General features: G+C 39.8%; 1 protein-coding gene across 13 annotated transcripts in view; it reads left to right on the forward strand.

The window, feature by feature from the left end:
* LOC132383951 (alpha-(1,6)-fucosyltransferase) overlaps positions 1-22417 on the forward strand; it is an 825511-nt gene extending 803094 nt beyond the window's left edge. For all 13 annotated transcript variants that reach the window (XM_059955175.1, XM_059955226.1, XM_059955235.1 and 10 more), the window contains one exon: positions 21508-22417. In XM_059955175.1, coding sequence (XP_059811158.1) covers positions 21508-21837 — 330 coding nt within the window. In that variant the 3' untranslated portion in view covers positions 21838-22417. The remainder of the gene's footprint in view (positions 1-21507) is intronic.
* Positions 22418-26660: the final 4243 nt, after the last annotated feature.

Consider the following 26660-nt stretch of genomic DNA (forward strand, 5'->3'; position numbering starts at 1 on the left):
GATGTAGTAGGTTCAAGATACTGATGGCCCACTTCAGTCTATTATGTGCTCGGATGTAATCACTAACATGGCTGTTCTTGTTTCTGGAGATGGTTAACACTTAAAAGTTCTTTGACTATTCAGGTGATGAACAAAGCAAGATATACCTTGATCGAGGATTAAACATAAGCTGATGTTTGATTATTAAAGAATTGTGAAATCTGGATTGTAGGTTTTAACTGTTCTGCTCGAAGAGCCTTGACTAACTACAGAAGGTCTTGCAAGACCTCAGATAAACTTCACTTTATAAATCACACTTGCTTTCTGCTCTTTTGATTGTCCAAAGTTTTTGGCGTAAGTAAACTAAATGAGTTAGCCCGTCAAATTTATATTGTAAATATTAGCATCTTATTGAAAATGAATATGAGAATAAAGCCAAGCTCCACTACTAAGTAGGATAATTGCATATTCTCAGGCTCACACTCTTAAATGCAAGGAAATCAAATAGAATAGATGTTTGATCATAAAGACTGTACTGTGTTGTCAGATGTTACCATCTGACTATTGAATATGATGCACAAGGGAACCCAAAACTATAAAAAATGCTTTAGGAAAAGTATTCAGAGTTGCTTTTAAGAAACCTAACAGTGTCTTGATGCTGATAATGTATTCCTAGTCCGTGCAGATACATTCAGTACAAGGCTTTTGATGATCCTGTGAAGAGAACAGCAGCAGTCTTTAATCACATTTGAAGTTTCTTAAATTGGAAATTTAAAGCAGCTGATTAGGTAAAATTCTGGAAAAGGGAGCAAATTAATAAAGACTCGAGGGGGAAATGCTGCAGAATAGTTATTTACTGCCAGTAATACTATTTTGAACTCATTAGAGCATGAAGTTTGTTAATCTTCAAGATACTTTTATGCCATTTCTCACATGAAGAAATCTTCAAATGTGCACATTTAGTTTTTAAAAAGCACTATTACCTTAAGGGATGGATATGCGGCTCTAATATTCCTGCCAGGTCTGAGGTAGTAATTGAGTATGAAATATGTACTCTAGAGGTGGCTTTCTAAAACATAAGACTGTCAACAAAGGATGTCTTCAAAACTGTTTGATTTCCTTACAAGGGAGATGGAAGCAATGGGTATTGTATCAGAGTCTGTTGTTATTTTGGGAAGCAAGCACATGAGTAGCTACTTCACTTATTCTTCTTCTAATTTCACATTACTGAACAAGAAAAATATGAAGATGAGAGGGGGAGAAACAAGAATGGGACTGACAGAAAATCTCCTTGCAGTAAGCAGTCATGTGATGATTTAGTTTGCTCTTTTCAGTGCTCCATCATGGTTTCCTGATGCCTGATGTCTACCCCTAGATTATGAATATTGCCATGTAACAGTTGCCTCATGCCCTCAGCCTCTGCACATAGTGGTCATGCCTGTCGGGCATCACAAGGATAAAGGGTCATTTTTTTAACAATGATACAGAGAAGCTGAAACTACAACTGCACTGAACTCATTAGGCCTGGGGCCTGCATTTTGTAATTTCCAATGTTTTGAGTTGCAGACAAACTGTATTTATATTGAATTTACATGATTGAAATTCTTAAAGCTATTTCTACCATCACACCCTTACAGACCCTGCATTGATAGTTCAAAGTAAATTTATTATCAAAATACATATATGTCACCCTATATAACCCTGATGTTCATTTTCTTGTGGGCTTACTCAATAAATCTAATAACTGTGATAGAATCAATGAAAGACTGTACTCAACAGGGTGGACCACCAGTGTGCAAATGTCAACAAATTGAGCAAATACAAAAGAAAAAAAAGAAATAATAATAATTAATAAAAAAGCAATAAATATCAAGAACATGGGAAGAAGAGTCCTTGAAAGTGAGATCACTGGTTATGGGAACAGTTCAGTGACAGGGCAAGTGAAATTGAGTGAAGTTATTCCCTCTAGTTCAAGGCTGAAGGGTAATAACTGTTCCTGAATCTGGTGGTGTGAGTCCTGATGACAGCAGCAAAAAGAGAGTATAACCTGGGTAGTGGAGGTTCCTGACGATGGCTGCTGCTTTCCTATGACTACTCTCCATGTGGATGCCTTTAGTGTTTTTGGGGAGGGGTTTACCTGTGATGGACTGGACTGTATCCATTACTTTTTGTACGACTCAAAGGCCTTGGTGTTTCCATACCAGGCTGTGATGCAGCTGGACAATATATTCTCCACCACACATCTATAGAAGTTTGTCAAAATTTTAGATAGTTTCGCAGAATGCTGCCGACACTGACTATTGCTTTATGCAATTAAATTTGCATCCTGTTTTGAATAAAGGAAATAAAGAATGACATAATATTTTGTTTTCCATTATCTCGGGATGAATTTTTCAATGTCAACCCTGAGGATATCTTTAGACAGCTTCATTTCAAAGGAGTTTCAATCCACGGGTATTGCAGCCGTTTTGATGTTTTGGAGGGGCTTTGATAAGGCTTCCCACAAAATTACCATTGTATTTATGAACCAGTGGTGAGCTGTGCATAATAGTAAAGGGAAATTATCCCAGTATGGATCTATAGTGTTGGTGCCTGATGAATAATCAAAGTAACCATGTCATCTTATCCTTTATTTTCTCAGCATCAAACGTGCAAGAGCACAGTTGCAGCTAAATTGACGATTCTAGGTCCAAGAAGTAATTGCTCTTTGTCACTCCAGAAGACAAAAAGCATAACTTGTTACATTGTACATTTAGACATCATTTAAAGGGGCACTTGAAATAATTCACAAGACAGCTTCAGAATTTATTGAAGGCTGCTCACCCACCGTTTAATGTGTTTTGACTAGTGAATGGCTTTTGGATATCTCAATGGAGCGGTAGTCAACCAATCTAGTGAGGTTCTATGTCTGAGAGGGTCCACTCCCTATCTAGTCTCCCTCCTCTTCCTAGCAGTTTCTGGTTCTACTGTAGACTTGAAGAAAACAATATTAAGTCAAGTCAAGTTTATAGTTATTTAACTATATTCATGTAAATAACTATAATATACAGTATATACATATGAGACAATGTTTCTCTGAACCAGGTGTAAAGTAGTACACATAACATTTATGGAGGTAAGGATAAAATCTACAAATGATGCACACATAAATAACAAACTAAAGTGCATTAATATTAAATATTGTAAGGTACGGAGCAGATTAACCAGTGACATTTTGATTACGATGCAGCCGGGTGTTCAGAAGCCTAATAGCCTGGGGGAAGAAGCTGTTTCCCATCCTGACCACTCATGTTTTTATACACCGTGGTCTCCTGCCTGTTGGTAGAAAGTCAAAGAGGATGCTGGATGGATGGATGGGTGGGATCCTTAATAATACTAAGGGCCCTGCATACACAGTGCTCCTGATAAGTGTTCCTGATAAATTATAGGAAGACCCCTATGATCCTCTCAGCTGTTCTTGCAGACCTTTGTAGGGACTTCAGGTCTGATGCTCAACTGCTCCCATAGCAGATGGAGATGTAACTTGTCAGGATGCTCTCAATGGTGCTCCTGATGGTGGGGGCGGGGGATGTTTGGGAGCTTTGTTTGCCTCAGTCTTCTTAGGCAGTGGAGGCGTTGCTGTGCCTTCTTGTTCAGGGAAGTGATATTAAGGGACCAGGTGAGGTCATCAGTTTTGTGAACTCCCATTAACTCTCTCTGCAGAGGAGCCACGTATTCACAGAGAAGGATGTCTGCACCTTCCTGAAGTTCACAATGATCTCCTTGGTCTTCTCCACTTTCAGGCTTTGGTTGTTCTCACCCTGCCACTCCACTTCCTCTCTATACTCTGTCTCGTCAGCGTTCCTGATAAGGCCAACCACTGCAAACTGGATGAGATGGTCCAACCTGGATCCTGCGACACAGTCATCCATCAGCAGTGTGAACAGCAACAGGCTGAGCTCACGGCCTTGGGGAGGCCAGTGCTCAGCGTAATGGGATGAGAGATGTTGCTGTCCACACAGACTGACCGCAACCTTACTGTTAAAAAGTCCAGTATCCAATTACAGAGGGAGGTGTTGAGACCCAGTAAGGATAGTTTCCCCACCAGGTTCTGGGGTATGATGGTGTTGAAAGCCAAACAGAAATCTATAAACAGCAGTCTGACATGTGAGATGCCATTTTCCAGGTGGGACAGGACAGAATGGAGGGCAGAGGCTACGGTATCATCAGTAGATTGATTAGAGTGATAAGCAAATTGGAAAGGGTCCAATGTAGCCGGGAGAAAGGCTTTAAAGTGCTTCATGACCAGTTGCTCAAAGCATTTCGTAACAGTTGATGTTAATGCCACTGGACGATCGTCATTTAGGCAGTTTGTTGTTGCCTTCTTTGACACTGGAATGATGGTTGCTGCCTTGAAAACCGAGAGGACAATGGATTGCTCCAGACAAATGCTGAATATATCCGTCAGCACCTCGGTTAGCTGGGCTGTGCAGTCTTTCAGAACCTGACCTGGCCCCACAGCTTTGCATGGCTTGACTCTGGCCTGGTTGTTCCTCACCTCAACTTCAGCCAGACGGAGTGTCTGCTCCCCAGGGGGGTAGGGGGGTGCCTTCCTCACCAGCACTTTGTTCTACACATCAAACTGGGTTTCCACTACATTCAGCTTGTCAGGGAATAAGTCATCACTGATGTGCAGCACAGACTTGTAGTCCATAATCCTCTGAATTCCCTGCTACGTGCATCTCGTGTGTCTGGTATCACAGAAGTGGCTGTAAATTCTCTGAGAATGCTCCAATTTTGCCTTCCTGATGGATCAGGAAAGCACATTTCTTGCTTCCCTGAGCTGTCACATCTCCCAATCTAAAGGCAGCATCACGATCCGTCAACCATGCACGGACCTCGGCAGTAAGCCATGGCTTCTGATTTGCCCTTGCCGGAGTGTGTTTCATGATGGTGTCATCCTTAGCATACTTCTCTATGTAACATGGACAGAATGCTGCAGGAACTCAGCAGCATTTTGTGTGTGTTGCTTGGAATTCCAGCACCTGCAGATTTTCTCTCGTTTGTGACACTTCTCTATGTCGCCGGTCACAGAATCCACATATTCCTTACTGCTAACATGCCTCCCTGAACATTCACCAATTTGTGTTTTCAAAGCAGATCTGTAGTTCAGAGAATGCACAAGCAGACCAGGTTTTCAGCACCTTTAGAACTGGTTTGACCTGGTTTGTATGCTGGAGTTAACATCACAGTTAAGTAATCTGAGATTTTTCTTATACCTTAATTTTTTAATAAATTGGGATCTGTGTCTGGTAACTCTCTATAGTAGATACAGGAGGCATGGAAGTAGATAAGTATCGGGTAGAATGCATGTGTGTATCAATAATAAAAGGAGTATATGTAGTGCAAGAGGTCACCTTAACATCTCTTATTAACGTTTTTACGAGAATTGCTCTTTCACCTATGGATTTCCCTCCTGAGTGTAAATCGTTCACTAGCATTTTTGTGTCACCTTCATAAAACATTGATACTCCCTCCAGATTCTCTGTCCCTCATTGTGTTTGTTGTCATGGGAAATGTACCTTTAAGCCTGATGCCTTTTTCTGATTACTATGCAGCAAAATGACAGCAGTTATGATAAACTGGGAGTGCTCCCATCAAAATCCCCACAGGTTATGATTAAACGCTTCTTTGAGTGGAAGTCTCAGGGGAACAGTGACCTCATGGGCGTACTGCTGTTTCCTTAACACCTTTGTTTTACCTGTCAGGGTTATTAACCCTGAGCTGAACTCTTGAACCTGGAGGACTGGTGGACCACTCTTAGCCTGGCCTCTAACCGTGGACCTGTTTGGCATTGGTGACCCTACTAATGGATGGTGGGATGGAGATACATCTCTACTAAAGGAGGTGTAAGGCGCTCCTTCTTTCTGCTAGCCTACATGTCTTTTTTGAGCAAGGTGTAGCACTTGCTTAGCTACCCCCCCCCCCAACATATCAGGGTCACAAGAAGTCAAGGGAGCAGGTGGTGGTGGATGGTCGTATGAGCAACTGGTTCATATCACAAGTCCACTGACACCAGGCAGACAATCTCTGAAGTGTATTGATAATGGTGTGGTCACCTGTCTTGTAAAGACATTGCCCAGAAGAAGGCAATACTAAACCACTTCTGTAAAAAAAAATTTGCCAAGAACAATCATGGTCACAATGATCGCCCACGTCATAGGACAAGACACATATGATGATGATGATGATGGCCCTTCCTAGATCCAAAGCATAAAGCCCCAACTCCAGCCAACATAGTTCTCTGGGTTATTGAGGCATGCAAACCTCCAAACCACAATGAGATTGTGCTAAACTTGCAGGCCATAGCTTCTTTTCCTTAAATCTAAGAAGCTTTCGCCACTTTGTGGAATACACTTGCAAATTAAGTAAGAGTGACAATCCTAATATCACAGAACTGTGTAATGTAAAACTAATTTACTTTGTCTATGAATTTCCTAAATTGAAACACCCCATTCCAGTCACAGCACAATTATTTCAGAAATAAAACATTCTATTCTCGGTAATCATTAGTATAATGTCACCAAATAAACTGTGAGTTTGATTAAATTTGCTATTTCCAAAATCTCCATTTAAATGCAGAAATAAATCGAGTGAGGAAGACAGCAAGCTTGCTAATCAAACATCATTTAATTTATAAAAAGCAACTTAAGTGAATTTGACAGTCACTTTTCATTACATGAAGTAGTTGGAGTCTATTACCAGTGAACATTTCAGGATTATTTTTACTGATTTATATCAGATGACTTAAGTTAGGAAACATCTATAATGAACAAGAATTATATGCAAAATATAAAAGTTTATCTTTTATGAAAATTGAAAATTCTATTTATAATTCATGTTTTTTATAGAAGATTGTGTGTCTGACAAACCTCTGGTTCTTTAAGGAGGTAACCAAGAAAGTAGATGAAGGTAAATCAGTGGATGCTGTCAATATGGACTTTAGCAAGGCCCTTGACAAGGTCCCTCATTGTAGGCCAGTCTGGAAGGTTAGATAGCATGAGATTCAAGGGCAGATAGCAGGCTGGCTCAGTGTTAGGAAGCAGAGGGTATGGTCGACAGTTGTTTCTCGGACTGGAGACCTGTGTCTAATGGTATGCCTTGCGGGTCAGTGCTGGTACCTTTGTAATTTATATAAATGATTTGGTGGTGAATATAGAAGGCTTGTTTAGTAAGTTTGCAGATGATATTAAAATATATGTTGTAGATAGTGTGATCTAGTGCAGGGTGATCTTGATCAACTAGGTTATGTGGGCTGAGGACTGGCAAGTTGTTTTCAATAAAGATAAATGTGAGCTTTTCTAATTTGGGCGATTACATCAAAGTAGAACTTATACACTGGGTGGTAAAGCTCCGAGGAGTGTTATGGAACAGGGCCAAAGTTCGTTGAGGTGGTGTAGAAAGGATGATGAAGAGGGCATTTTGCATGCTGGTTTTCATCAGTCAGGGCATTGAGTAAAGGAGTTGGTAAGTTATGTTACAGGTATATAAGACAATGGTAAGGCTGCTCTTGGAGTATTGAGTACAGTTTTGGTCACATTGCGGATGGAATATTGGTATTAAACTAGAAAGAATGCAGAGAAGATTTACCATGATGTTGCATGGACTTGAGGACCTCAGTTGTAAGGAGAGGTTGTGAAGAATATGACTTTATTCCCTGTAACGTAGGAGATTGAGGGATGACCTGACAGAGATATATATAAGATCATGAATGACATAGACAGGGTGAGAGCATGTAGTCTTTTTTCCCAGGGAGGGCTGCTAAAAACAACAGGGAATAGGTTTAAAATCAGAGGCAAGAGATTTAAAAGGGACATCTGAGGCAGGAGCTTCTTGCAAAAGGTGGTACGTTTTGGAATGAGCTGCCAGACATTGTTTTTGAGGTGGGCACATCAGCAATGCCATCTACTGTAGGTGAGTTGGTGGATAGGAAGAGTATAAAGAGTTATGGACTAAACACAGACAGATGAGACTAACTTACTGGGAAACACACTCAGCATGGGCCAGTTGGGCTGGAGAGCCAGTTTCCATGCTGTTTGACTCTATGTAGGAAATATTGGACAGGATGAGCAGACTAAAAGAGGAAGTGTTAAGAACTGAACGTCATTGAAAGTGGATAAATTGCCAGGCCACATTGAAGTATACCTTGTTCTATTATAAGAAGCAAGGGAGGACACTGCAGAGGCCTTGGCCATCATTTTCAATCACTCCTGGCTGCAGGAGTAATCCTGGAGCTTTGGGCAACCACTTAGGTTGTACTCTTGTTCTAAATTGGAGGAAGACAGCACCACATAAGTACTGACCAGTTAGCTTACCTTTAGTGCTGGGCAAATCAATGAAGTCAATTCTGAAATACAGTATGAACCCTCATTTAAAATGACACAGATTAGTCAGGAGGAGTCAGCATGAATATGTCAAAGGAAGGTCACGTTTGACAAACACATTTTTGAGGAGCTTACAAGGCAGATCAAAGGTAAAGATAAGCTTTATTTCTCTCATGTACATTGAAACATACAGTGAAATGTACTATTTGCATTTACCACCAGCACAACCTTAGAATGTGCTGGGGACAACACTCAAGTGTTGGACACTGGAGCCCCAGGGGGAAGCCCACACAGTCACGGGGAGAATGTACAAACTCCTTACAGACAGCAACAGGACTGATAGGACACTACACTTCAGGTAGTCTGCATAGATGTAAGTAATACTTTTAACAAGGACCTGCACAGAAATGTGATTAAAAATGTACTGTAAATGTGCCTGAGATAAACAATAAGGTGGAAAAAGGGGTGTAAGGTAGCTCCGTGGTAGGAAGCAGAGGATAATAGTTGATTTGTGGTGTAGGACCTGTTACCACTGAGTTCTCAGGGTTCATTTCTCAGATCCTTGATTTTGTGATGCACGTTGTTGTTTAGACCTAAGTGTAGAGCCATGATTAATAAGATTGCAGATGTACAGAGAAGTACCTTGTGATTTACATGAAGAAAGCTTTCAACTTCAGAGGAAAAGAGCTGATCTGATCAACTGGGCCAAAATGTACCAGGTGGAACTTAATCTGGAGAAGGATTTGGGGAGACACTGCAAAGCAAAAGAATGTACAGTAATGTGCAAAAGCTTTAGGCACATATATACATGTAGCTAGGGTGCCTAAGACTTTTGCACAGTACTGTAGTAATTTTATGTATTGCACTGTACTGCTGCCACCAAAAAAACAAGTTTCATGACGTGTGAGTGATGATAAATCTGATTTTGATGTGAGTCGCTATTGTGGACTGAGAGTGGGAAGGGGCCAGGGAGAGGAGAATCATAATTGGAAAAGGGGGAAGGGAGATGGGAGGGAGCAGGAGGCACCAGAGAGATATTCTGTAATGATCAATAAACCAGTTGTTTGGAATCAAATGACTTTGCCTGGTGTCTCAGGGCTGGGTGTGTCTGCACCTGTTCCATCCCACCCCGCACCCAGGCCCTGGCATTCCTTTTCTGCACAAGTTCCACATCCCGCTTACGCACTCCACCCTCACCATTCCCAACACCTGATGCTCCTGCCAGATTTACAAACTCGCTTTTGACAAATCAGTACAGTGCAAAAGTCTTAGTCACCCTAGCTATATATATCTGCCTAAAACTTGTGCGTAGTACTTTAGTTATGACATTAGATGATGAGATGGCTATTGAATTGTATTCATTTATATTAAGAGGATGTATTAATTTAATCAATTACCACAAAGAGAATAAAGCCTGTGGTCCACACATTTTCAAAGAATCTGAGGAATAGAGAGCAGAGGCAATAATAGGCTAACAATTGTAATAATTGATTAGAAAAAGCTGTGGACCGGTTGGTAGTTAATCCACTCCCTGTTTTTAAGGAGGAAGGTAGACAGTGCATTAGTAAACTGGAGGCTGTGTGGAAAATATCCTGAAGAAATTTGTAGTGGGTTGCAGGAGAGCATGAAGAAATTTGCAGAATGGGCATATAATTGGCAAATGAAGTTCAGCACAGGTAAATGTGAGCTGGTACATTTTGATAGGAGAGGATTCACTTACTTCTTTGAAGGTCAGGGAATGGTAGTAGAACAAAGGGACCTCAGAGTACAAAATCATGATAATTTTAATCAACAGTTAGCAAAGCCATAGAAAAACAAAAAAAATGAAAAATAGGCTTTATTACTAAAGGAATGTAATTCAAAATAAGGAAGTTATGTCAGGTTTAAGTTAAATTGCACTAAAGCATACTGCTCATAATCCTGTTATCTATATTAGTGCAGTAGAAAATTATGAAGCCCGTAGTAGAATTAAGTCTCTGTTCTGTCGAGTGAAGAAGACCGAGGTGTAACTCGGATATCTTTAAAGTTATCAAGGGTTTTGATAGAGTGTTGCAGAGGGAATGCATCCACTTATAGGGAAGCATATAATTATAGGCTGTTGAAGTAAGGTGCTCCCCCAGAAATCCAATAAAGAATTCAAAATAAACTTATTTAGCCAAATGGTGGTGAAAATCTGGAATCTGTTACCAAAATGGGGATCGAAGCAAATATTATCAAAGCCAGGTTCAGTAAATTGTCATTTAACTGCAAACATGTGTACTGCCAAATGAAGCAGTGTTCCTTCAGACCAAGGTGCACAACACCATACATATAATTCACATACATAACACATGAAGTAATATTACCACAAATAAATTAACAAATAATAAGGTGCATATACAAATCAAGCTAAAAAGTAAGCAGTGATGCTTCATGTGATGAGACCTGGGTGGTGGCAGGGAGTTCAGTAGCCTCAATCCCTGGGGATTGAGGCTAGCTGTTCCCATCCTACTAGTTCTTGTATTAATGCGATGGTACCTCCTGTCTGGTGGAAGGGCACCAAACAGATTGTTGGACGGATGGGAGGGATCACTGACAATGCTAAACGCCCTGGGTACGCAGCACCTGATAAATATCTCTAATGGATGGAAGAGAGAGGCCAAGGGTTCTCTCAGCAACCCTTGCAATCCTTTGTAGGGACTTGTGGTCAGATGCCTTGCAATTCCCACACCAGATGACAATGCAGCTGGTCAGAACACTCTTCGTGGTGTTCCTGTGAAACTTGGTTAAAATGAGGGGAGAAATCCTCAATCAGCTCAATCTTCTCAGGAAGTGGAGACACTGCTGCGCTTTCTTGACCAAAGAGGTGGTGTTGAGAGACCAGGTGAGAATGTCAGTTATGTGGACTCCCAGAAACTTGGAGCTCCTGACTTCCTCCAGGGAGGAGCCATGTATTTGCAGTGAGGAGTGGTCCGTGTGCAGCTTCCTAATGGCCACAATCATGTCTTTGGTCTTGACAACGTTTGGACTCAAGTTGCTGTTCTCACACCATTCTACCAGCTGCTCTGTCTCTTCTCAGTACACCATCACATCATCGTTGTTGATGAAGCTAATCACTGTTGTGTCATCAGTGAACTTGTTGAATCTGTTTGAACTGGATCTAGCAGTGCAGTCCTGCATCAGCAGTGGGGAGCCCTGGGGAGCACCAGTGCTCAATATGTTGGAGCTAGAGATGTTTTTGCCAACATAGACTGACTGTGGTCTTTCTATCAGGAAGTTCAGGATCCAATTGCAGTAAGAGGGGTTGAGGCCCAATGAGGACAGTTCACCCAACAGCTTCTGAAGGATGATCATATTAAGTAAAGTCAATTGAAGTCAAGAAATGGCATCCAGGCATATAAGGCACCATTTTCTGGAAGGGACATGATGGAATGGAGTGCACAGGATGGACCGAATTGAGCAATAAGCAAACTGGAAAGGGACCAATATAGCAGGAAGATGGAATTTAATGCAATCCATGACCAGCCACTCAAATCACTTCATTATTGTTGAGATGAGTGCCACTGGGTGGTATTTGTTGAGGCAGGTTACTGTCACCCTCTTGGTCACTGGGATGATGGTGACCGCATTGAAGCCTCAGGGGACTAGTGTCTTCCTCCCATCAGCTGCAGCCAGTCAGAGTGCCTTCTCCTTGGGTGGTGGGGTGGGGGGGGGTCGTCTGCATCGGCACATCATTCCATGCATCAAACCAAGCAAAAAAGACATTCAGCCTAGCAGGAAGAGAAGCATCATATTCTTGGGTTCTGACGAAGGGTCTCGGCCCGAAATGTTGTCTGTACTTCTTCCTATAGATGCTGCCTGGCCTGCTGCGTTCCACCAGCATCTTGTGTGTGTTGCTGGATTTTCCAGCATCTGCAGATTTCCTCGTGTTTGCATCATAGTCTTTGATGTGCAGGGCAGGCATAGTCTGTTATGGTCTGAATGGTCAGCCATACATGCCTCGAGTCTCTAGTGTCACTGTGATGAACTACATATACCTGTCTGGACGTGCCCCCCACCGCTGACTGCTCCTGTGGCTCCTCCCACAGACCCCGGTGTAAAGGCGATTGGAGGCACAGACCCTTCCTCAGTCTCCAGAATGTTGTGTGGTGGTCACTTGCTGCTTGTGCTTTCTTCCAGCCAATAAAAGCCTACCTTAACCCACGTCTCAGAGTTATTGATGGTGCATCAGTCACAGAAATGGATATATATTCTCTGTGAATAATCCCATTTTGCCTTCCTGATGGTGCAGGAAAGCAACCCTCCAGCTGGATGGCCACTTCTGGGGTGATATCCTGGAGCCACATTTCTGTCAGAATGAGCTTCATCTAAAGCTGATTCAATCTCAGCTGCAGACCATCTAGTTTACTTTCTGGCAATCGAACATTTCAAAGCAGAATTGATGGGAGAGTTGACCTTTAGTCCTGCACGCATGCCAGTGCACTTCCCTGGCCTTTGTTTCCTTTTGCACTGCGTCCAATGGCGTCTCCCCTGGGTGGCTCTAGCAGACAATGGCATGGTGCTTAAAAAACCCACGCTGTGGAGCTCATCAGCACTATCCAACAAATTGCTAGTGAGGTTACGCTTACAGTTCTTGGTGTTCTTAATATCCAGCAGAGTCTTGTGATCATAAGAAAGACATAAAGGATGAACGTTACACCATGAGCTGGGACTGGAGTTTCTGCTGTGACTAGACACGTCGTCATATTGAAAATTTACTTATTACGGACAGAGTAAGGGGAGCAACTGAGGGTTAAGCTGACGTGTCTAGGTGAGGAAAGGCAAGAGGCTCAAGTGCAGCCCATCAGTGGGATCAGAGTCAAAATGATTCTGTTAAGTACATCCTACACTGTTCTATGGAAGTGTGCCTCAGTATATCTGAGGTAGATTCGTGGTAGCAGTATTCAAAATAAAAAATGATTTGGCTGCTGAAATTGTTCTCCAGTCTCAGAAATAAATGAAACTTGAAGTGTACTTCTCATAACAGAATTAATAAGATCTCTCACTTTCCATTTTCATGTGGAGATTGTCATTCATGACTCTGCTCCTATCTGATTAGTTTGTAATCATGTGAATGGAATTTCCAAGTGTTTACTCCTATGAAATTACGAGCTAGGTTGATTAGTGCACTTGGGTATGTTGCAGAGAGAGTCATTGGGCATAGAGACATTCCCACATGCCCCTATCCCTTGGAGGATGGGGCTAAGTACTCCTGAGTTTGGGCTAGGGGCAATGTTCCCTCTAAATTGTAATGGCCAGTGTGCACAAAAATCCTGTGCTGTGCAATTTTTTGCCCAGTGACAACAACATGGATGTACTGAATTTTATACATAGAGGTATTCATCTTAACAGCTAGCAAAACATTGTAAATAAGAACTTCTATCTCTTCTGGGTTTAATCATTTTCACTCTCGTTCACCTGCACTCTCACAAAAGATATGTAGCAGACCTGCAGTGGATAATGAAGGATTTTCGCATTGGAGTTTTTGCATGCCATCCACATGTGATTTGCTTGCTAAATAACACTTTAAGAAGTCAAGTTTCAAAATTTTACTCCATTTCTTTCTACTTACAAAATCTCCAACAACTTGCATGGTGATAATACACGCAGGTAGCACCAGTTCCTGTATTGTACGTAAATATTTCTCATAGCTGCACATTCCTCACCTCATGAGCTTTGCAATTTCTACTGTTTCATTTAGACATTCCACTTTAAGTGAACTAGCAGTTCTTTTGCGCTTCGCACCCTTTGCTTCTTTGGAATTCAACATAGTCAATCAATAATTTCTTCAGTTAAAAACAGTATAATTAAGCCTGTTCTAAAATCTGCAGACAAATCTTTGCAAACTCCTTGTTGTCAACACCATCCACATCAGAAACCAGAAAGGAAATGTGGTTGTTTATGATTGTGAAATATCCTTAACTTGCCAACGAGGTGCGCAGTTTAAATTCCTTTGTGCACTAGTAGCGCACATGTGTGTATATATACACACACACACACTTCCCCCCCACCCCACCCTTAGAGGGAACATTGGTTAGGTGAGGATCAGTCAATGATCAACCAGAACTCTTCATGGGCTATTGTGATAGGTGGAAATTGTCTGCAGACTTAATCATTTAATCATTGAGAAGAGAGGGAATTGAAGATTGGGAGAAAATTGATTAAAGCTGGGATGGTTGGAAGTGAGCCATGTCATTGTTTGTGAATACAGAGTACTCATGTTGCCCAATTACCTGGATCACAACAAGTTTCAGCTTCGGTAAAAGTAAAATTCAATATTTTCAATAAAATAGATTTCATCATGGAGTTTAATTTAACATTTCAGAAATAGATACATCTGACCTGAAACTGGCTTCTGAAAATAAAGGGTCAGAATTTGCTCGCAGAATAATTGAGTTTATTGGGCAAGCTGTTGAAATGAGTAAAATAATCCAGAATTTGGCAGCTATGAAGAAAAATCTAAAGAGCAAGGATTTGCTGTAGATTTGGAGTATTTGCAACTTATTGCCTCAGGTCTTGCAGAATGAGGAACTCGCTCTCAGCTGATTTATGCTGTGAGAATGAACTGAAATGCTAGAACTCATACTTCACAGCACAAGGAGCCTTGCACTCTTCTGTTAATGACATTAAATTTTGAAACCCGGGCCAAAAGTGTTTGAAACTGTGTGTAAATTTACACATAGTAAATGGAGATTCGCGAATAATAAACTGGTCTTAATTTTTTCACTTTGTCTTTACCTATTTCTTCCAGTGAGGTCTTTATTTCGATTTCTCCGTCTGTTTTCACCTCAATTTAATATGCTCTATTATTCTTTTTCTATCCTTAAATTTGATTGTGCATTGATTGGAGCTGAAAAGTGACAAAAATATCCAACTTGTGCTGTTCCCATTGATGTTATCTGCTCCAGGCAGTTTGTTTTCAGTGTGCCACACTGTTATTAGCCTTGCTATTCTGTTATGTATTAAAATGTAAATACCATTAACTTTATCTTTCCTTTGTGACAAATAGCTGATGGTCAGTAAATTGAAACAATAACCTTGCTAATGGCAACAATGTAACTTTGAGAATTCCTTACTCAAATTTATTCAGAAAAGCTCTCATCATAATTGACTCCAGGAGATTAAATTCATGGTCTGTCTGTCACAAAAATACTCTTGAGACTGACCCTGAATTTCAATAGTGCATTGTCCATTTCACTGGCTTAAAATGGCCCCTTGGGTATCGAGTATCAGAGCCTGCTACCTCATGGTCACTCTGCACCAGTCCATGAGATTGGGCTCTTTGACTGGCATCTACAGTACACTGTACTGTATAGGTAAATGAGGAATCTTAAAGCCCTTGCAAAATTGGTTTGGAAGTGCTAGCTTCATGCGCGAAGAACTAAAATGGTGTTCCTAGGAAGAGAACTATTAAATGAGATGTTAGGAGAGGTTTACTGTGCAGCTTCCCTCCCCCGCCCCCCACTGAATCATTGAGGTTTGCATCTTTCAAAAGAAGGGCAGGTGACAGAGTGTGGTTGAGATTTGACAAAGGGATTGGGTTTGGTTTACACAAGCAAAGGACAAGCACAGTGTGGTAGGCAGAACAGCCCACACAGGAAATTTGATGCTTTTGAGATTTCTCGGTTCCTTGGAAAGATGTTGTGTTGACATAAAGCAACATCTTAAACCCACAGTAGGGTTACAGCTTTAAAACCATCCTGGCTTACCTCTAATTATTTTAATCATAGAGCAGTACTTTAAAGGGCAAGGAAAAGTTTAAACTCTACAGTTGTGTTTATTGACAGTCATCACAAAGAATATAAGTTGCAGTCCTAATCACATTAAAGTGTTCCATTGGCATTGAACTCAGTTTAACTTTCTTCTTGAACTGCATGGGCTCTCAAAACAAATACTACGTTTCCTTGAGTGAGTCAACTGTGTTTTTTTAGAGATTTCCCATGCTAGCTTCATTTACATCCTTCAATGTGTTCAGTGATGGCAGTATCTAGAGTTTTGCTTGAAGAGCAAAGATAACATCATTTGCCTCTTTCCAAAACTGGGTACTTCATGTTTCAGCAAATGCCAGGTTTTGGGAACAAAGTGATAAGTTATTAGTGAGAGCTATTATTAATTATTATTAAGGCTACTATTAATTAATTATGAATTAATAGTTGAGGGCACCATGGTAACCTAGCGATTAGTGCAAAGTTTACAACAGCTTGGAGTTTGGAGTTCAATTATGACATCCTCTGTAAGAAGTTTGAACATCCCTCCCATGAATGGGTAGGTTTCCTCCAGGTGCTCGCTCCAGTTTCCTCCAACAGTCCAATGTCATACCAGTTGGTAAGTTAATTGGTCTTCTATAAATTGTTCCAGTGATTAGGCTAGGGTTAATTAGAAGGGCTTGTTCTATGTTGTATTTCAAAATAAAAGTAAATAAATAAATAATGTGACAGTAGATAGAGCTGAGAGTGTGAACAACCTAAGTTTATTTATTCCTCCTTCCTTCAAGTTAATATTTTTTATTTGTCATCCAGGGTAGCAATTTGTTACATTGCTCAAAGTTATTCTTCTCCCACCCTGATCCTCCCCCATTCTACCTTATAAATCAGTTCTTTGCCTCTGTTAATCCTCTGTCTCAAATTATCTGTATTTAAAACTTTACACCATCAGATCTAAAATTGTGACAGAAAATAACTAAAGTATTGTTGTAATTAATAACATCTGCCCTCCATAATAATAGTCTCTTTTAAACTGCTTGCAAAATCTCTTGCTGCTCAGCCAGGCCAGCTAACTTCTCTTAGATGTACAAATACTCTCAAGCACAGCTCCATCTTGACAAAGGTTTATGTTTGTTTTTTCTGTTTGCTTGAATGACAGGTTTTAAATTGGCAGTTCTGACAAATACAATGCTTTTAAAGCAGTCATATCAATTATGCTCCATTTCTTATTTTAGTTGAAATGGCTGCCAGTTCCCAAATGAAACCGACTCCTGAAACTTGTGGGTCGAAAAATTCTTATTTGATTTCACTACTGAGCACCTCAAGTGTTATAAGAAAGTAATCAAAGCATATACGTAATATATGGAAATCCAACTGTGGGTCATTGAATTGGTTTATTCTTTTTAACAGTGTTGAAGAGGGTCTAGTTGGAGGCAGATTTGTTATAACGTTAAACACCACTATAAAGAAAGGGTTGAACGCTGTTTTAGATGGTTGGCAATCTTTGCTGCCCATCACAGGGAGTAAGTGCAAATCAAAATACATTCAGAATAGAATATACTGGAAATGCTCAGTAGATCAGACCGCAAGAAAAGCATTAAGTAATTTAGGTCCAACACCCTTCATCAGAATTGGAAAAGGGAAAAGACAAGTTAATTTTTAGTACAAGAGAAAGGGGGAGAAATGAGTAAAATGAAAAAAAATGTCTGATCAGGTGAACTAAGTAGCTTAGTGTAGCATTTAAAGTAAGTTCTATCTGATCCCATCTACTATTCCACTTGTCTTTCTTTCCAGCAGGAGCAGATCTTAATTATAGCTAGGTGAACTTTGTTGGAAGACTGAACATAATTGTGAATATTTTAGATTGAAAGCAAGTGAAAGCTCAGATTTCTTCAGAAGCTCATCAGCTCTTTGTAATCTTCACTCAACAAAGCCTATTAATAGAAGCTGACTTGTTTGGAAAAAACGTTTACTGAAAATCAGTAAAACTGTGCTAGCATCACCACAGGAGATCGAAAGGACAGTTAAGATATTCTTGTAGGCAAGGTAGCATCTTTGAAGAAATAGAGTTAATCTTCCAGCTTTCAGTAGAATTGAAAAATAAGTAAAAGTTTTAACAGTATTTGAATAAGTACAAGAGGTTCAGAGTATATAAGGGTAAGGTTGAGGGCAGTGGTCATAATGGGATGGAGCGAGGAGTTGCGAAGAAAGGACAGTGGACATGGCAAGAATCAATGCTTGTAACACAAGTTAAGAAATAATAGCAAATAATAAAACACAAAATGCTGGAGGAATTCAGCAGGCCAGGCAGCATCTATAGAAAAGTGTAAACAGTCGATGTCTCTGGCTGAGACCTTTCTACTGTTTTCTGTTTACTCTTTTCCATAGATGCTGCCTGGCCTGCTGAGTTCCTCCAGCACTTTGTGTGTTTTCCTTGGATTTCCACCAGCTGCAGATTTTCTCTTTCTTAAGAAATAATACTGGGAACAGCAGAATCACTATAAACACATACCCACTGAAAATACGGGAAGAGTGATTGAAAGCTAAAATTGTGCGGTTCTTTTGCTAGAAATAGCTAAATTGGAAGATGAAATGCAGCTCCTCCAGTCTCCACTTACCTTCTTTAGGACAGTAAAGGAAACGATGATGGAGTGCTCAGAATAGGAATTATAGAAGTGACTGGTAGCCAGAGGTTCATGCTCAGATCAGTGGACTACACTACTATGTCCATTAAAGCAATAATTTCACGTCCACTGGATCTCCTCAGTGTACAGAAGGCCCCATTGTAAGTAATAAATAATAGTCATATAGTGCTTTCTCACAAGGCCTTGAGAAGTGGGAAGTGAGCAGGTAGAAGTTGCATCAGCTGGTATCAATTCAGAGCTTAGAATTCTCGGGCTTCAGAGAGTAAGAAGGTTAGTAAGCTTGGGACCATCTCACTCTGGAGGTTATCAGATATCCAAGAAACTTGTGGCCATAGCAGTACTAAACTTCATGAGCCTGCTGCTCAAAAATTTTTTTAACTTAGAAAGGAGTTATTTCATCACAGAAATGAAATGTGTTTAATTGATAGTGAAATGTTAATATAAAAATCACAGCCATTGGTTTGGTGAATATCACAGTGAATGTCAAGAACATATTTGATGGTTGAGGTAAAATACCACGTACATAATCAAGAAGCTACAGTTCCAGCACATGATGTCTTTCTTTTGAACCTGCCTAACTTTGCTAAAGAATAGACCAGATCCAAATGGAATCAATAATAATAGTGAAATCTTATAGGCCTAACAAGCATTAGCAAAGATTGATAACAATCCAGAGAAAAAGCTATTAGAATTGACTAAAAGCATAAGAAATTGGAATAGGGGTTAGCCCCATAGGTCCACAAGATTGCTCAGTCATTCAGTGTGATCGTGGTTGATTTATTCTCAGATTCATTTTCATTTCTATTCATTGTAGTCCTGGACTATTTTAAAGACTAAACATCTGTCCATTTTTGAATATGGAATGATGAATATCTGAAAGGCTTTTATTTTCAACCTCCATTTTGCTGAAGTTTCCACTTTTTGATGGAAATAATGCCACGGTACCTCATCTAGGCTGCATAAGTATCATTGTAACCTAATAACTACAATGCTATCTGATTGAATGATGAAGAGCTCATAGTTCAAACCTCCTGAATGGTAGAGCATTTGCTCCTCTTGTAGTGGTGTGCACAGATCTTCAGTCCTGGTCTGCAACATTGAGCATTACTTACTGAGCGTTAGTGTATAAATAATTCATTCCATTGAAGTTATCCAAATTGAATTTCAGAAGCAGAGTACAAAGTATTGATGCAGCTATATAACACACTTAGTGCTAATAACCAGGGAAGAATTCCAAGCAGTCATACTTATTTAGCTGCTATTATTCTTCTAAGTGGAAATGTGTGTCTTCCCAAAATCCGGTGTTTCACTGTGATTAAAGAGTTCAGTTAGAGTGAGAATTCAGATTAAATCAAGAAGATTGACAATATTTATTTCTCTTCCTGCAGCATTGTCCCCTTTTATGTTTGACTTATGAATAATTCAAGTTTACAGTCAGATTTTTCTTAGTCATCTTTAACTGAAATGTAGATGGATTGTGATGGTGGCATTAATAATACTCATTCAGCAGTAAACACACTTATATCAGATAAATCCTTTGCTTTTGTTACTGCAGTTTTCTTTTTATTCCATGTTGTTTTTAAAAATGTTCTTTTAACTGCTGAGGCATAGTCTGTTTTTTTAAAAGTGGTCACAGCTGCTTTGCTCTTTAACAAGTGGTCCTGGCTGTATTCAGTTACCGTGAACTGGTGAGTGGAGCATGCTGAATTAAAGAGGGGAAACAGGAGATGTCCAGAAAAGAGAAATCTACCCCGACGGTGTTTACCATTTGTCGAGGGTAACCAGTAGCCTGCTTCTGTGAGGGTTTAGGTACAGTAGATACCCACTCAGGCAGTAATGTACAAAATGTTGGTTAGGCCACATTAAAGTATTGCTCACCAGCCTATAGAAAGCATGCAACCACTCTAGAGAAAGTGCGGAACAGATACACAAGGTCATTGCCTGGATTGAAGGGTTTGGGTTATCGGTGCTGATTGAATAGACTAGGTCTATATTCCCTGAAGTGAAGGAAGCTGAGAAGTGACCTGAAAGAGGTATTTAAAGTTATAAAAGGCTTCAGAGAGATAACATGGAGAGTTCATCTAAACTAGAGGGCATAGATTTAAGGTTTAAAGGGGATTCATGCAAAGAGTAGTTTCATATCTGGTATGAACTGTCAGAGAAGGTGGTGAAATGAGCAATAATTACAATAATTATGAAGCGTCTGAATGATTAGTAAATTTATGAGCAGGGCATGAAGAAATACAGAATTGGTGCAAGCAAGTTGGATTGGTCTTGATAGGTGTGATATTCAACATAGAGACAGTAGGCCTGTTTTTACGCTGTAAAACTCTGACTCTAATCAAATAGGTGTGATTTTACAAGTGAGTACTATAATTCAAAGCCATTAAAGCTGGGCAGAGAACTAAAACGATATTTCTAACACCTGGCTTCTAATACTTAATAGCCTATAAACATCCAGGTTATGTTTTCATAAGTAATTATCTGTACTTTAATGGAACCTCACAGTCCCTTGAACTAACATCACTGCCTTGGTTCATTGAGGTAATTTTGCATTGTTGATCCAATCTCTGCATGGATGACATAGGATGAAATATGTGAGCTCCAATAAAATACAGAAAACTTTGAAATATTTTGCTATTTTTATGGTTGAAAATTCAAACTCAATCCTTCTATAAACTTTACACAAGAACATTAAGTACCTGCCAGGTGAAGGTCAAGAACAATTTTATTAATTATACTGCAAAGTAGTTCCACTTTAAACTGACACAACCATTACTCTGTGTTTCTATTTCCCAGGTTTGTCGAGTGGCCTATGAGATAATGCAAACATTACACCCAGATGCATCAAGTTATTTCCATTCTCTGGATGATATATACTACTTTGGTGGACAGAATGCACACAATCAGATTGCAATTTACCCTCACAAACCACAGACTCCAGAGGAAATTGTTTTGGAGCCTGGAGATCTGATTGGAGTGGCTGGCAACCACTGGGATGGTTATTCCAAAGGCATCAACAGAAAATCTGGGCGAACAGGCCTATATCCATCTTACAAAGTGAAGGAGAACATCGAGACCATTAAGTACCCAACCTATCCAGAGGCTGACAATGAGAAGCCAGAGTAACTGTAAGGACACTCCACAGCCTCGGTGAATGTATCTCGCCATAAATCTGAAATCTGAAAGCCAACATTGTTTTTTAAACTTTGAGTTCTGTGCAGATGCATCCATCTCCCTCCATTATCCTGCTGTTGGTTGTGTTTGGTTGTCTGCCAATAATTCACTGTTATTCTCAGTGACTGACATTGACCCATTGTACAAATTAGAGCATGAGCAAATGTCTGTCCAGTCATGGTGCCTAACATTCTTCAACCTTTGACCTTCCTGAAGAACCATGTCCAATATTAGCAGTGAGATGTCTTTGAAATCTTGGCTTGAAGGAAAGACATTAAACTTATCAGGCAGGAGAGATGTAATCATGAAGACTTAATCCATTCTGCGGCCAGTTCTTAAGATGACGTTTTCTCAAGAATTGAAAGTGTTTCTCCTTTACAAGTATAGGTGAAGGGAAGGTCAGAATGATCAAATGCACATCCTCATTTCACAGTCTTTTGTAAAAGCAAAATCATGGACAGGATCTTTAATACATACAGTAATGTTTCCAGACATTGTCTTTGATAACAAAAATAAATAAATCTAAATGAAATCAACTGAGTCAGTGTTTTTCCTCATTGTTGTTGAAGTATTTAGATTTGGGTGGCATTCAATTGTGGCATTAGCCTTCAAATCTCATGAACATTTGTGATCTCCTTTATTTCAGCAATTTAGGTTTGATTACTGTGTGCTACTCAGCTCTTAACTATTAACATGGTTATTTAACACCATTGGATATTAAATTATTATGCCCAAAATTTGATCTCCTGAACCGTGCCTTTTAAAATAAATCTGCATGAAATATAAAACAATCTGATGCCAAATCATTTCCAAGGTTCTCTGAAGTAGAAAATGTATTTTTCATGGCAGAAGAAGATTTGTCATTCTCTATGTCAAACTTGGTTTTCCTGTCTGACACCATTTTATTGAGTTGATGACTTTTATCTTCAAGCTTTGATAAGGAGTATTGGCTGGAATTTGTCTAATAAAGTAGCCCAACACTCCTGCTACAGTTGAATTCAAGCTAGAGTTACTAAATAATAATTGGGAACATCGAGTGAAGATTGGGAATGGGAATCTTGAATGGTGCTTGACAACAGGAGTCCTGGTTGGGGTGCAGGTTCACAAATGGAAGCAGTGGATAGTAGTTCAAGCAGGAATTCTAAATGATATTCCCCTCCCAGGTACATGACAAATTCTTCAATACTCAACATAGGCTGAACGACAAATCAAGGTCTACCCTGTTTCCAAAGCTTATTTCATTTTATCTTAAGCAGCTGAATCACAGGGGAGCTTTTGAGACTCTTGTACTTCTCTACCCTGTAACATTATTGGGCTGACTGTTGGGTGGAATATTCACATTCATCAATTTGAGCAATGAAATAGTTTCTCCAACCTCTGCCTCCCATCCAATATGAAAAGCCCCAGGAAAGATCTCTGCTTAACAGATTTTATTGAATTGGAAATGCTCTTTCATAAAAGCAAAAGACTGCAGACACTAGAATTCTGAAGTAGGGCCAGAAAATGCTGAAAATATCCAGCAAGTTTAAAGTGTTGACTTTTCCTGTTCTGCCTGAAAAACAAATTCTTGTTTCTCCCTGATAGATTCTGCCTGAATTGCTGAAGAATTTTCTGTTTTTATTGTATTCTTCTCTAAAGCTTATTGAAAATTAAAAAAATACCTTGTGACAACATTCCAAAGCAAACACCATACCACTCCCTGATACTTCATAATAGTCTAATTAAAAAAACATTGTTTTACTGTGTGTTTTTATATTAACTAATGGTTTTGTTCTGGTGATCTGATGATTATTAATAATGCAAAGAACATGAATATTTCTTCAGTTGTGAAGTTGGTTATGCTTAAAAGATTGCAGTTCCTATTAACTAATGTTCAATTACTGTTTGATACTTAAATCATAGTACAGTACAGCACAGACAAGAGACAAACAAGAGAAAATCTGCAGCTGCTGGAAATCCGAACAACACGCACAAAATACTGGAGGAACTCAGCAGGCCACGCAGCATCTATGGAAAAAAAAGTACAGTTGATGTTTGGGCTGAGGTCCTTTGGGAGGACTTTCAGGTCTCAGCCTGAAACATCGACTGTACTTTTTTCCATAGATGCTGCCTGGCCTACTGACTTCCTCCAGTATTTTGTGTGTGTTACAATACAGCACAGGAACAGGTCTTCAGGCCCATGATGTTGTGCCCAAACTAATTAAGCTAGTACTTGAATGATTAACTAAATTAATGCTTTCTGTCTACTTCTTCCATCCTTTGAATATTTGTATGCCTGTTTAAGAACTTCTTAAATGTCTCTATAGCTTGTGCCTCCACTACCGCCTCAGGTAGTGAATTCACTGAGCACTGTTTACAAAAACTTTGCCCTGCGCATCTCTCCTGAATTTACCTAGTCTCATCTTAAATGCATATCCGCTAGTATTAGACATTTCAGCTGCGAGATGAGGATACTAGCTGTAAATATTTGCCTCTCATTTATAAGATTCATAATCTAATAAATTTCTATCAAGTCTCCGCTTAATCCTCCACTACTTAAGAGAAAACAGTCCAAATTTGTATAACTTGTTAGAGTTCATGCTCTGTATCCAGGCAGTATTCTGGTAAATGTGTTCAGCACCCACTCCAAAGAGACATAACAGTATCTCCTACATTATCTCAAATGTCCTAGCAAGTTAGCATGCTCTCACTATCCATCATGTCTTTCTCCTTGGTAAATTCTGATGCAAAGTGTTAATTTAGGACCTTGCTCACATTCTCTGCTGCCAAGGACTTGTTCCCTTCTTTATCCTTGAGTAGTCCTACCTTTTTCCTTTTTATTTTCTTGTTCTTGATGTATATATAGAACGCCTGAGCATTCTATTTAATTCTACGTGTCAAGGACTTTGCATGGCTCCTCCTAGCGTTCTTAATTCATGTCTTGAGTCCTTTTCTATCTTCTCTATAACCCTCAAGTCCTCTTTTTAAGTTTGGCTTCCCAAACCTTGCATATGCTTCTTGTTACTTTTTGACAAAGTTCACAACTTACCTTGACATCCAAGGCTCTCTTACATTGCAGAGACATTGCTCTTACTGTTCCCTAACTGGTCTCACACAGTCACCTCATTTCACAACACCAGGTCCAGAATGACTCTTCCTTTCAATGAACTATGTCAGGGGTTCCCAGTCTTTTTTATGCCATGGACCAATACTATTAAGCAGTGGACCCCAGGTTGGCATACCCTGGACTACATGCATATTGATTTAAGAAACAGTCCTGGACACACTCTCAACTTTTGCCCTGAATAAACCCCTTGGACTAAGAAGGTCCCAATCTATATTAAGGAAGTTGAAGTCACCCATTGGTTTTACACCTCCCCTAATCTGCAGGAAATCTGTTCTTCAAAATCCAGGTGGCCACTGGATATATTACAGGCCCCTCAGTGTAATAGCATCTGTTTTATATTTGATCTCTGTTCATATACACTCAATAGATTAGCCCTTCTTCCTATCCCCAAAGAGTCCAGCTGTGATGTATCGCTAATTAGTAGTGCAAACCCCTCCCCACCTCCCCATTTTACCTACTATATCTTTTTCTAAAACATTAAGTATCCTGTCCAGTCTCTCTTTCAACCAAGTCTCTGTATTACCACAACATCGTAATCCCATGTGCCAATGAGTCCATCACCCTTACCCAATACTCGTCATATTAAAATAAGCACACTTCAATCCGTTCGAAAGTTAGAATAGTTGAATGTGTTTCTGAGGAATGATGAGGTGGCTGGATTCTCTCTAAAAGGGCTTTTTGAGTTTCCTCCTCCAGGGTGAAGTTTCTTTTCTATTAATATCATTGAATATTGCAAAAAACATACCTGTCTTACTAATAGATGTTCTTTTACCATTTATAGCTACAACAGCATATCTCCTAGAGTGTTGTCAATTTATGAAGCTGAATTCAGTGCTCTCAAAGTAATCTATTCCATTTTGGGAATATCAAACACAGATAAAGTAACCATCTAAGACTATGTCTACTCATTCTGCAGGCGTGATCCTGAGATTCTAGTTGCCTGTAACTTTAGTTGGGTTTCCCAACCTGGGGTCCATGGAACCTTTGTTTAATGGTAGGGGTCCATGGCATAAAAAGGGTCGGGAACCCCTGCTTTAGTTCTTATCCTGCACATTTTCTGGATTCTGCCTTTTGGCCTCCTTTACAGTTTGAGGAACATCACCTCACCTTCTGACATGGCATGTTACAGCCTTTAGGACTTAAGCTGAAATATCTCAGATAATTAGTCATTCAATTTTTACATTTCTCACATTGTTTTAAATGCAAGAGATTCTGCAAATGCTGGAAATCCAGAGTAACACACATCGGTCCTGATGAAGGGTCTCAGCATGATATGTCGATCTTTTATTTCTCTCCATAGATGCTGCTGAGTTCCTTCAATATTTTGTGGGCCTCACGTTGATTTGTTTCTTTGCCTTTACTGTGATTTTAGATTTCTTTTGTCTCCAGTTTGCACTTTCTCCAGACACACTAACAGTGCAGTTTTTCAGCTAACACCATTCGCGGCTCTATCACAGCCCATCCCTTTTGTTCTCTTCACTCCACCTGTCTCTGTAAACTGAAACTTGTTTCACTTCTAACTTGATTCTTCAGTTTTGATATAAGATTGTAAAGCCAGGAATATTAACTGTTTCTTTCTCCATTGAAGTAACCTGACAGCACATAGTTTGGTTTTAATTTCAGCTTTCCGGCATCTGCCATCTGTTGTCTTTGGATGTCATGGTAAAAA

The sequence above is a fragment of the Hypanus sabinus genome, chromosome 2 (assembly GCF_030144855.1).
Source record: "Hypanus sabinus isolate sHypSab1 chromosome 2, sHypSab1.hap1, whole genome shotgun sequence".
Lineage (NCBI taxonomy): Eukaryota > Metazoa > Chordata > Chondrichthyes > Myliobatiformes > Dasyatidae > Hypanus > Hypanus sabinus.